This window comes from Alosa sapidissima, chromosome 4 (assembly GCF_018492685.1).
Source record: "Alosa sapidissima isolate fAloSap1 chromosome 4, fAloSap1.pri, whole genome shotgun sequence".
NCBI classification, from domain to species: Eukaryota; Metazoa; Chordata; class Actinopteri; order Clupeiformes; family Clupeidae; genus Alosa; species Alosa sapidissima.
The window spans coordinates 36992678-37004977 of NC_055960.1; the positions used below are offsets into that span (position 1 = coordinate 36992678).

The 12300-nt window shown below is 47.3% G+C and overlaps 1 protein-coding gene across 3 annotated transcripts in view; it reads right to left on the bottom strand.

Annotated features, from left to right (window-relative positions):
• Window positions 1-833: 833 nt before the first annotated feature.
• Window positions 834-12300, bottom strand: part of LOC121707361 (rho GTPase-activating protein 40) — a 28589-nt gene continuing 17122 nt past the window's right edge. For all 3 annotated transcript variants that reach the window (XM_042089865.1, XM_042089863.1, XM_042089864.1), the window contains exons 9-15: window positions 11606-11765; window positions 10464-10546; window positions 8773-8976; window positions 8324-8467; window positions 6550-6701; window positions 4460-4515; window positions 834-3441 (exon numbers count right to left, since the gene is read on the bottom strand). In XM_042089865.1, coding sequence (XP_041945799.1) covers window positions 3335-3441; window positions 4460-4515; window positions 6550-6701; window positions 8324-8467; window positions 8773-8976; window positions 10464-10546; window positions 11606-11765 — 906 coding nt within the window. In that variant the 3' untranslated portion in view covers window positions 834-3334. The remainder of the gene's footprint in view (window positions 3442-4459; window positions 4516-6549; window positions 6702-8323; window positions 8468-8772; window positions 8977-10463; window positions 10547-11605; window positions 11766-12300) is intronic.

The following is a 12300-nucleotide window of genomic DNA, read 5'->3' on the forward strand; positions in this document are numbered from 1 at the left end:
ATCCTGCACAAAAAAAAAACTACAAAAAATATATTAAAAAAGGCGTGGAAAACGACTGCAGTCTTTTCATTCCTGCTCATAGAAAGGCAGATGTACTCTCTTGTCACCGCAGCGGGAGCGATGGCTGATGGGCGCGTGAGAGAGCGATGGCTGATGGGCGCGTGAGAGAGCGATGGCTGATGGGCGCGTGAGAGAGCGTGGGCGACTTGGCTCTGCCAGGAGGCTCCAGCAGGGCAAAAGTGGCCGGCAGAAATGGTGTGGAAATAACGTGTCTTCATTGTCTCACACACTCCCAGTGTAAGTTAATGGAAAGTAATTTAGTTGATGTGTGTGGGTGTGTGTGTGTATGCGTGTGCATCTGTGTGTGTGTATGTAAGAAAGATATGACAAAGGCAATGGATGAGAAAATAATAAAAGGCAGAGATGGAGATTTGTGCTGCCTGGTGGTGAACTGTGGTCAGCCTGCATTGATGAAGCAGTTCCCCGTGTTTAAAACAGTGGATCGGTCATTGATTAATCAGGGCTTGAAAGGAAAAGGCCTTTTCCCACCTCCTCACCCAGCAAGGTTAATCAATTGATTGATGAAGAGGCTGGAGATCGGGGCTCATCTGGGAGCGCTGGGCTTTGTCTCTTCTCCAGTGCCGCAGAGGTAGCTTTTGTCCGAGCGCACTCGCAATTTTCCTCTGTCTTGGTCAGACAAAATAAGTGTCCAGTCAGATGAAGGTCATCTTGGACTCTGTTTTTCGGGTTCTCACAGACAACCCTGTGGTACCAGCAATGGCTGAAGTTGCATGCAATTCATTTTTAGACTATGTAGACACTGAAGCATTTGGTATTTTATTAAAACATTTATTACACAATGAATAAAAACCTTTTTACAAAAGAATGTTTTTCTTACGGATCTTCCTATCACAAGAAACCCTGTAAACAGCAGAAATTGTTAATCTATAGATGTTTTTTCTATAGATTATACAAATCACAAGAGATACTAAGATCATTGTTTTATGAGCTGTTGTAAAGACACTGAAAATGAAAGACTAGGCTATTTGAAACTGAAGAAAATGATACAATTATGCCATTTTGTACAAGTTTGTAATACTTGATGGTAAAAGAGGGTATACTTGTTCACCTTTAGTAACATGGCCCAGTTTAAGGATTCTTAGTTTAAGAGTCTTTTGTCTCTCCGTGTATCATGAGTATATACAGAAATACAGGACAAAAACAAAACCAACATTTACTACCTCCTTCCAGAATGACAACAGCCAGGCACACAATGAGAAAACTGAATGTGTCTGAGAGGCCATTCATAACCAAGTCAGGAGACCCAAAGACAGCTCATACACATTGTGTGCCACTGTTCCACAAATCCAATGCATGTTACAGCATGAATGCATGTGTGTATGTTTGTGAGTGAGAGAATGTGTGTGTCTGGGTGTGTGTGTGTGTGTGTGTGTGCGTGGGCATCCATGTGACGTGGACAGCAGTCCAGTGTCACTGTTCTTGTCCTCGGGGGAGAAGGCAGCTTTAGAGGTGACCCAGTTTGTGTGATTAGGGTGAGCAGAAGGTTATTTCCCCCGCTGCTTTGTGCCTGAGCACTCAACTGTGCCACACACACACACAAGGACGCAAGAAAAGTGTGTGTGTATGTGTGTACTGTCTCACGTGATCATCCACAGTCTTCCTCACCACACTTTTACTATTTGTTGTTTACTCTATTCCATGGCAAATACCTTACCCACCCCCCATTCATAACACCCAGTCATCCTCTCCCTCTCCTCTCTCTCTCAGCATTGATAAGATTTCTCCCCTGGCGGGGGGCGGGGGGGGGCATGCACCATGGCTACGGGATGAGGCCTGATGAGGAGTGACAGAGGGAGAATTGCTGGAGTTGATGGATGCTGAGCGTCATTACTGGGGATAACGCCGGCCGCCGTGTCATTTACTCTGCCTGGCGTCGCGATATGAGGCGGGCTAATGACCAGTGACAGTCTGGCCCCTTTGTTGACAGCCTTGTGTCAAGTAAACAGTCTCTCTCTCTCTCTCTCACACACACACACACACACACACACACACACACACACACACACATTGTTTGAAGTTGTGAAAGAGCAACTGAAGAGAACTGACATTTGTTAGTGTGTGTACATTGTGTATACTCCAGAATACTCATAAAATAGTTGTTTTGATCAGTGTACATGTGTGTGTGGTGTGTGTGTGTGTGTGTGTGTGTGTGTGTGTGTGTGAGAGTACAGTAAGAGAAGGGAAGAGGGTAAAGATACAGTTGTACTGTTGTGATAAAGCTATAAAACAGATGCAGAAAGAACACTGGAGAGGTTCCCTTCCAGATGAGTACAGTTCAAATACACTGGATAATATATCATGACATTCCAAATCATGTCATCTGGAAGCTTCTATGGCAAGAGTCTGTGACAAACTGAGCATCGGAATGATAAATAGGTACACATGTAGGAGGACAATACTGCAAAGATTTGATCCTTCAGGCAAGATGAGAAATTTTAAAACAAAGTGTATTGAGAGTGCGAGCAAGCAGAAGTCCAGCTTCACAAACATGTCCGACAGCTTTCTTCAGAAATTCAGTCTCTTTCTATGAGTACTGCGTCCATGAGAAGGCTCAAAATAAAGAACTGAGTCAAAACACAAACGTTCATCAGAGTCCCTTATGCTGAACATGTACAACACAACAACACTCGTACAAACACAAATATCACAGACCAAAAACACGGATGCCGCATCAATGTCCCCTCATTTTCTATCCAAGCACAGATCAACATATAGATACACACATACAAACAATCACACGCACAATCAATACACACACACACACACACACACACACACACACACCCACACACACGTTTTATTTAAGATGTCTGTGAGTGTTGCCTCGGGAAGTGGTGTGAAAACAGAGGGTACGGCCAGGCCAGAGTTACCATGGCAACATGGCAGCAGGCAGACAGCGATGCCCCCCCGTCTGTGAGGCAGCACTGAGCGCGAGGTCCACCTCACGTCCAGGTAGAGCGCCGGAGAGCAGAGCAAAGGATTTGCATGTGGCCGACAGTCCGAGCTGCAGACGCCGCCGTCAGGTCCTCAGACGGACGAGACGAGACGAGACGAGACGAGACTGTCAAGTCTGCCAGAACACAGATCCGCCCAAAACAGGAGTGAGTGAACCAGAGATAAACGAGAGAAAGCAACAGTAAGGCTTGGCTCTCTCTCTCTCTGTCTCTCCTGCGTGTCTTTGTCTGAGCCCTGCTGTGGTGCTGCTGGCTCCTCGGCTCCGCTGCTCCTCTATGCTGCTGGGGAGTCGCGGCGCTCAGAGCCCCCTGCTGGTGGGCTGCCGGAGTCGGATCACCCACTCCCCGCTGGGGTTGTTATTGTACAGATCCAGCAGGTGAGTCTCAGGGTCCAGACAGTGCTCTCCTGCAACAGAGAGAAAGAGAGAGAGAGAGGGAGAGAGAGAGAGGGAAAGAGAGAGAGAGAGAGGAAGTGAGAGAGAGAGACGGAGGACAGAGCGAGAGAGAGAGAGAGAAAGAGGATTACAACTATGCACTGGGCAATTCCAGCTCCATACAGCGCTCTGTTAGAACCTCACACACTAATAGAGAGAATTAGAGAACAGGCCGACACACTAGACAAGCACACTCCACACTATCTACTCTACAGTTACACACTAGACAAGCACACTCCACACTATCTACTCTACAGTTACACACTAGACAAGCACACTCTACACTATCTACTCTACAGTTACACACTAGACAAGCACACTCCACACTATCTACTCTACAGTTACACACTAGACAAGCACACTCCACACTATCTACTCTACAGTTACACACTAGACAAGCACACTCTACACTATCTACTCTACATGTAGTCACAGCATTCCACTGCATGGCATCATGGCTCATGAATCTAAAATCTGTGTCACTGGCACACAAATTCATAAATGTTGGTGGTTAAATCTTGTGGCTTAACGAAGGTGTGGTTCCTAAAGCCTGCATGCACGCTTCTGGAAAAGGTATTGAATTAACGGTGTTGACTCACATATTGTGTGTGTGTGTGTGTGTGTGTGTGTGTGTGTGTGTGTGTGTGTGTGTGTGTGTGTGTGTGTGTGTGTGTGTGTGTGTGTGTGTTTGGGTGTGTTTGACTGTACTCATGACCTGCCTGAATGTGGGAGACTGTGTCAAGCTTAAATATAGTTATTGGCAAGGCACTTGTCATCCCTGATAACCACAAAGGCACCAGACCCACACCTCGAATCCTTTCTCTATCTCTCTCTCTCTCTCTCTCTCTCTCTCTCCTCCCTCTCGGTCTCTCTATTCAGTGCATGACATAACTGGGTAACCTCATTAGCCAGTTCATTGTGCAATGGAAAACACCAGTGAGTGACACAACTCTAGTCAAATCCCTCAGAGTGATGCGTCATGCCACTTACCGATGTTCCCTCCAACCTCGTAGACGGCGTAGTCACGATGGTGCATTGATCCGTTTCTGTGGTCGTGGAGAGAATGGGCACTGCATCAGCATACACCATATTTTACATGGCAACGGGGGAAAGATGGGCACTGCATCAGCATACACCATATTTTACATGGCAACGGGGGAAAGATGGGCACTGCATCAGCATACACCATATTTTACATAGCAACGGGGTCATGGAGAAAATGGGCACTGCATCAGCATACACCATATTTTACATGGCAACGGGGGAAGTAAAATACAGGTTCTTGTGAAATATCAGGTGTTTATGTTACTGTTAAATAGTACCATTAAAGGGTACAGCCTTCATGATTCACGATTCAGGAATTTACTATGCTAACCTGAGGCATGATGTCATTTTTTTGTCATACACCAAAAATGTACAGCTTAATTCCTGATGGCCTAATTCAAAATGGCCTACTCATACCACACCTAACTTGACCTCCTGGAATGTGACACATGGTATCTTCTAAGCCGATCATGGTATATGCTAACTGCACATTTGAACACTGTTTCAAACTGTAACACACTGTGTCACTGACCACGGTATCATCTGCATTACAGTCCGCCACCTGTAGAGGTCATACCTCCTCTGGTATATGTGGAATGTTCTATGGTGTGTTTACCATCTGTGTATTCAGCACTGAAGTGTGCTGTCTCTGCTACTCAACGCCACTCACAAAATGAGGAATAACATTCAAGCTGCTTGAATGTTATTCCTCATTTTGTGAGTGGCGTTGAGAGATAACGACAGCGCACATGTCACAGAGCAGCGGCTACGGCAAATCCCGAGGGTTTGGTTTATTCGGTGGCCTCGCTCAGGCACACCTGCACGTCTAATGTTAATGTTTTCACACGAGAAGGGGTGAACACTAGGGCTGACGCTTCAGCAGTAGTCACTACTGTTATAGTAGCGTGAGTTTAAGAGCGGCTGTTCACACGTTAGCTGATTGCAGCCAGCTGAGACCACCCACTGATATACAGACACAGGATTCGCCCAGGGAGGGGAGTGACTTAACACACAATGTATTGGCGATTGGTTCTGATTGAACGGCACAGTAAGCCCTGTGTGTGTGTGCGGGCCCGTGTGTGTGTGTGTGTGTGTGTGTGTGTGTGTGTGTGTGTGTGTGTGTGTGTGTGTGTGCGGGCCCTGTGTGTGTGTGTGTGGTGCAGGCCCGTGTGTGTGTGCGGGCCCTGTGTGTGTGTGTGTGTGCGGGCCCTGTGTGAGTGTGTGCGGGGCCGTGTGTGTGTGCGGGCCCTGTGTGTGTGAGTGTGCGGGCCCTGTGTGTGTATGTGCGGGCCCTGTGTGTGTGTGTGCGGGCACTGTGTGTGTGTGTGTGTGCGGGCCGTGTGTGTGTGTGCGGGCCCTGTTTGTGTGTGCGGGCCTTGTGTGTGTGTGCGGGCCTTGTGTGTGTGTGTGAGGGCCCTGTGTGTGTGTGTGCGGGCCCTGTGTGTGTGTGTGTGCGGGCCCTGTGTGTGTGTGTGTGCGGGCCCTGTGTGTGTGTGTGTGTGTGTGTGTGTGCGGGCCCTGTGTGTGTGTGTGCGGGGCGGGCCCGTGTGTGTGTGTGTGCGGGCCCGTGTGTGTGCGGGCCCGTGTGTGTGTTATGTGGGCCCTGTGTGTGTGTGTGTGTGTGTGCGGGCCCTGTGTGAGTGTGTGCGAGGCCGTGTGTGTGTGTGCGGGCCCTGTGTCTGTCTGTGTGCGGGCCCTGTGTGTGTGTGTGTGTGCGGGCCTTTGTGTGTATGTGCGGGCCCTGTGTGTGTGTGTGCGGGCCCTGTGTGTGTGTGTGTGTGTGCGGGCCCTGTGTGTGTGTGCGGACCCTGTGTGTGTGTGTGCGGGCCCTGTGTGTGTGGGCCCTGTATGTGTGTGTGCGGGCCCTGTGTGTGTGTGTGTGTGTGTGTGCGCGGGCCCTGTGTGTGTGTGCGGGCCCTGTGTGTGTGTGTGCGGGCCCTGTGTGTGTGTGTGCGGGCCCTGTGTGTGTGTGTGCGGGCCCTGTGTGTGTGTGTGTGTGCGGGCCCTGTGTGAGTGCGTGGGTGGACGTTACGTACCTCCGCAGCGGGCCCTTGCCGTTGTCGGAGGAGGAGTGCATCTCCCGTTGGAACTGGGTCAGCAGGTCGGCAGCACGCGAGTTGATGTTGAGACGCACCTCCATGGTGCTGCCCAGAGCGCCGCCCACCTCGACCTTCACCGTGCGGCAGGGCTACAAGCGAGAGGACGAGGAAGAGGAGGAAAGAGAACACAATCTTTATTTTCACATGGACATTTATTGTTGACTATGTAGACACATTAGACTTCACAGACACATAAGAATAATAAACGTTTTTGATTGACTTGAGTTCTATAAAAATTATTATTATTATTATTATTATAAGCTTCCTCCAGAATACTGTGGTTTGACAAATATATTTAAATATAAATAAATAGGTCAACATCACAATGGAGGCCATAGATATCTGCTTGGGGAGTAATGTGGTCACTGTCCAGGGTGACGTGAGGTGAGAGGGGGGGGGGGCAGGGTGGGAGAACCGGAGGGTCAGTGTGTGTGACAGTCAGATTAGCGGCCCTGCTCTAACGAGGGATAAGCGAGGGCTATCTCATTACGGCGTTTCTCACCGCCCGAGCGCTCAACCCGGCGAAGAGCTGGGGGGATTAACTAACGCTAAGCTAAGTGCTAATCCCAGGCTTGACCGTGAGCCGAGACAGGCATGGACACTGCCTCTCCTCATGTGGACGATTCGAGAAGGCACGCTGATTAAAAATGGCCTGTGTGTGGGTGGTATCTAAGGTCGCATCTAAGGTGATGTACGTTTGTACAACTTTTACTCACTAGTGCTGGTAGTGCTTGTAATTAGAAGGGACGAGTGACGTTTAGAGGCCAACATCAACATTTTTTATGAGAATAAGCAGTGAGCACTATGGCGAAACGCGTCTGTGCAATAAGAAGATTGATATAAGCTACGTGGGGCCTTTCTCCTATTCTTCTCCCAGTATTTCTGATCAGGAGAAGCAGGGTCAAGGCTTCTACATACCTGACGCACCCGACCGGTAGCGCGACAATGTGACGTCAAAATGACGTAGATCTCTCTGGCGCGCCAGGGTTTTGGCCGTGTAGCGCGAGGTAGCGCACCACTCATTTTTTTTCAGACGAGCGCGACAAGGCGGAAACAGGAAGATGGACTAGTTCGAGGGCAAGCGAGTTGCAGTGTTTTGTTACAGTCGTGAATTTTTAATAGTTTGCTGGATAAGTTAACAAAGTTACCAGTGAGAGTTGCAACACATGGAATTAAGAGGAAAGAATAGAAACGATTTATTTTCAAACAAAGGATATCTATTAAGGCCTGAACAAAATCTCTTTCCACTTCAGGAAATTACACAAACTCAGCCAGCTGCTAGCTAGCTAGCTAGCTAACTAAACTGTTTAAATTATTAAAATTTCCCTCGGGATGACTAAAGTACCTATCTATATATCCATCTATCTATCTATCTATCTACCTGTGCACACACCTTGGAAACTACATGATAATGATGATGGTAGTTGTGAATAGTAGCAACCAAAGTCTGAAGTACCATCACAGAGGCTAGCTACTGGTGTTTCTTACTGCAGCTTCTTCTGCTGTTTAAGTAGTTAATGTTAGTCTTTTCACAACAGCGACACCTCTGTTCAGGAGAATATTGCAACTAGTGTTGCGACCACCACGCGCGAGTATAAATGGTTACGGTGCTTCTGTGACGTCACATTGTCGCGCTACTGGTCGGGTGCGTCGAGTATGTGGGACGTTTCAGATGGCGTCCGTTTGTTTTGATGCTACGTTCTCTCTGTACCTCTGTGGAGTTCTTGTCTGGCTTGTCCCTGCTGTCTGTGTGGATCTTTCTCAGCAGGTTCTTGATGCGCTTGTCGTAGAACTGGTACCGACGGTTACTGTTCTCGTTCAGCTTCCGCACCTGGCTCATCAGGAAATTAGGAATCTAGAGAGAGACAGAGAAGCATTGAGACTCAGGGGAAAATATCAACATAGCAAAAAACACACAAGCTTGTTGTTCATATCTCAATCAACATGAAATCTCTTTCAAACATATATGTACTGTATCAAATACTGATGGGGCTCGAACCGGCAACCCTCCGCTTACAAGTCCAGAGTGCTAACCAGTGGGCCACGGCTGCCCTAATTTGGGTCTGTGTATACTCTTATATTATATTCTTATACTAATATGATAAACTGTAAGTGTTGAGGTGTGTGTGTGTGTGTGTGTGTGTGTGTGTGTGTGCTCACCGTCCAGAGCAGGTCCTGGTAGCGGATGAGGAGCCTCATGATGTCCGCGGCACGCTCGGCCTGGCCCTTGTCGGCCCCGTCTAGGCGGCTGGGCACGGACTTGTGCAGGAAGAGGTTGGGCGCCATGATGGTGGATACGGCCCACAGGTTCATGCGGTTGCGGCGCTCGCGCGAGACCACCTTACTCAGGAACTCCAGCAGAGCCTGGGGGGAGCACACGACACCGCAGGGGCTCAGCACTCAAGCCACCCAACATGATCTGGAGCTACAATGCTACGGTGGCTAATCCCTGCCAGCTGCTTACACTAAACAAGAGTGAGAAGTGTGAGGGAAATGGAGAAGAGTGAGCAGTGTGAGGGAAATGGAGAAGAGTGAGAAGTGTGAGGGAAATGTAAGAGTGAGAAGTGTGAGGGAAATGGAGAAGAGTGAGAAGTGTGAGGGAAATGTAAGAGTGAGAAGTGTGAGGGAAATGGAGAAGAGTGAGAAGTGTGAGGGAAATGTAAGAGTGAGAAGTGTGTGTGTGTGAGGGAATTGTAAGAAGATTAAGGAGTATAAGGGAAGATGAAGATCGCATGACAATTTGGATATTTTTCTTAATGAACTGTGTTGTCATAGAATTACATTTCTAAGATATATATTTCTACAGCAGAATGTATTAATAGTGTTAAAAACATAAATCCTTATTTATTATTTAAAATGGTCTGCAGAAGGTTTTAATTTCAGTAAATCTGTGTCCTGTTTAAGACACAGAGAGGAAATCGCATCAGATTGCTCATGCAACACAATCCTGCCAAAGTTGCCAGTTCCTTGAGTCGTGACAAATGAGCGGCATTCTCTGTCCAAATGTTGAGCGATACCTGCTGGTTTGCAGGCGGCTTGCATAAGCCTTCAGGAGCATTACGTCACACTCGGTTGTCGTGACACCAGGTGCTAGTTCTGGTGCCTTTATAAGGCAGCTTTTATAACGACTCATTACAATAACCACAGATCGTTTGCGTGGCTTAACTTTTACATGCTCTCGTACATGCAGTTGAGCTGGACTGGCATGGAGCGCATGGGTGAAACACAACAAAAGGCCAGAGATTTAAAAGTCTAGACGCGGACTTGAAGCGGACATTCCTCCAGCAGGCGCACACAACGGTGAAACAAAGCATCTGGTTTGCTCGGAGGCAGGTTACATAAAGGCGTGCGCGTTTCGCTTTGATACACACCAGATTGAAAATGCTAACCAACAGGGCTTTGGACGGAAATATGGGCCCACACCTACGTGGGGATGTGCAAAAGAGTGACTCATCCTCTGCTGCATTAGCTTCATTATGTAAGCCCGTGGAATGAACCGCAAAGTATGTGCTCAGCGCAAGCCACTTACACAACGAGAGAGGTATTCCTCGCATTCCAGCGTGGCTTTTAGCACTGGCCCTAAGTGCCTGGATGGACATCATTTGCTGAATCCATATGCAGCTAGAATCTATGTGTGTGGATGCTAAGTGTTACTGAGCAGCATTTTAGAAGTCGAAAGGTGTAGTGCTGTGTGACTGTGTGTGTGTGTGTGTGTGTGTGTTTGTGAGGTGGTGTGTTGAGTACCTGAAGTGTGTGTGTGTGTGTGACTGTGTGTGTGTGTGTGTGTGTGTGTGTGTGAGAGAGGGAGAGAGAAGAAGAGAGAGAGAGTGAAAGTAGAGTGTGTATGATACCTTGAGTGTGTTCCTGTTGGGCTCAGGCAGAAGGAGAATGAGCAGGTTGAGCACGTGAAGCCTCTGCTTCAGATCAGGGATATCTACAACAGGACACACAAGACAACACAAAGCAACTTTTAAACAGCCTCTGCTTCACATCAGGGATATCTACAACAGGACACACAAGACAACACAAAGCAACTTTTAAACAGCCTCTAGCAGTGCACAGCTCTGCACAGTTCAAAACAACATGTGTGCTTCGCTACACAGCCACCTGAGAACAGACTGCTGCAGGCATTTTAAGAAAGGATTATATAATCCACAATCCAACCATAGTCACGTAAACGTGTAGATCATCATGTGACATGCCATGCGGATACAGTGTCAGGATAGGGGTTTATCTAAGATTGAGGACATCATGGCGGAGTAGGGTATGGGGACCTTTTGTGCTCAATATGAATTCAGGACTACCATGTAATTACTTAAGAGATCAGTGTTATGTTATCTCGTCAGTAGATATAGTAGCTATAGAATTCAAATAAGCTTATATAACGTACTCTGCAGTGACGTGTGCACAGATATGTCAAATTGCAGCACACCAAAGGAGATGCCTCCAGAAGAGGCAGCCACCTGCATATCGTTGGATTTAATCAGTTGTGTATGTGAAAGACCTGGCAGATTAGGTGCTTATCTCAGATAATTGAGATAAGTAAAGTGGCTACGTAAATAAATAATGGTCTTTCTCTTTAACCCTTCAGAACCTGAGGTGTGTTCAAATTCAAAATGTTTGTGAACGTTCTGTTTGCCTTGAGTTTTCGGGAAAAACGTTTGCAAACAATTGCAATCTACGGAGGTAGTTCTCCGCGAACATAAGACCTTAAGCTTGGTGAAGGTAAGAATGCAATAACCGTTACAATCTGATTACAATGGAATGTTAACACCAAATCGTTCAAATGTAACTGTTCACCACGAACATTCGCCACACTAAATTTGAACGCACCTCAGCTTTCCTGACGGTATCCAACACGTGCAAAATGGTTTTGATCTCTGAACTGCGTTCTGCATCTTTCCTTTCTCAAAGAGCTGATTCCAATCACGTGGCCAGAATGAGAGAAAGATAGAGACTGATTGTGATAGAGATTGTGCGGTAGGCAGCTCACCCCTGACGGCGTTAAAGGTGTTGAGGTGCTCGGCGGTCAGTAACGGAGAGGGCAGCTCCCGGATGAACTTCTTCAGGAGCGCCGCCACGTCGTTAGGACTCACCTCGTCCCAGCTGAAGTTGCTCGAGTAGAACGTGCTCTCCAGCTTCTGCTGCAGGAGCTACGCCAAGCAGATCAGTGTCATATTATGAGTGTCACATTCTATTGGTACAAAAAAACATTCTTACATACTGTGTATACATTACAGTGTGTTAGAATTTGTGTTGTGGAACAGACAAAAGAAATGAATGTTATACAAAGAATACCACACAACGAAAATGTTTGATTGTTCAGTTTCAGAGGCAGAATGGTGATTCTTTCAAGAATGAATCTGACTGGATCTCTGTGGCCATGAGCAATCTAGACCCCAATCCACTCCCACTGACCAGTCCCATCTAGCGGCTCAGCCATCTCCACTGTCCAGAACACCTTTGAAGGTATTCTATCTCATTCTTGAGCGGTCAGCCCGTGTGTTTTTATTTAACAGCGTTCCCACTCTAAGTCAGACGTAAAATTCCATGACTTTTCCCTGACTATAAACATGAATTTCCATGAACTACTATAGAATGAATTGTACAATACCGACCAAAGATTTCAGAGTAGCCGCATAGCGTTCAAGAATATTTTGACTTTTTTAGAGTGTGAGATGAATAAAT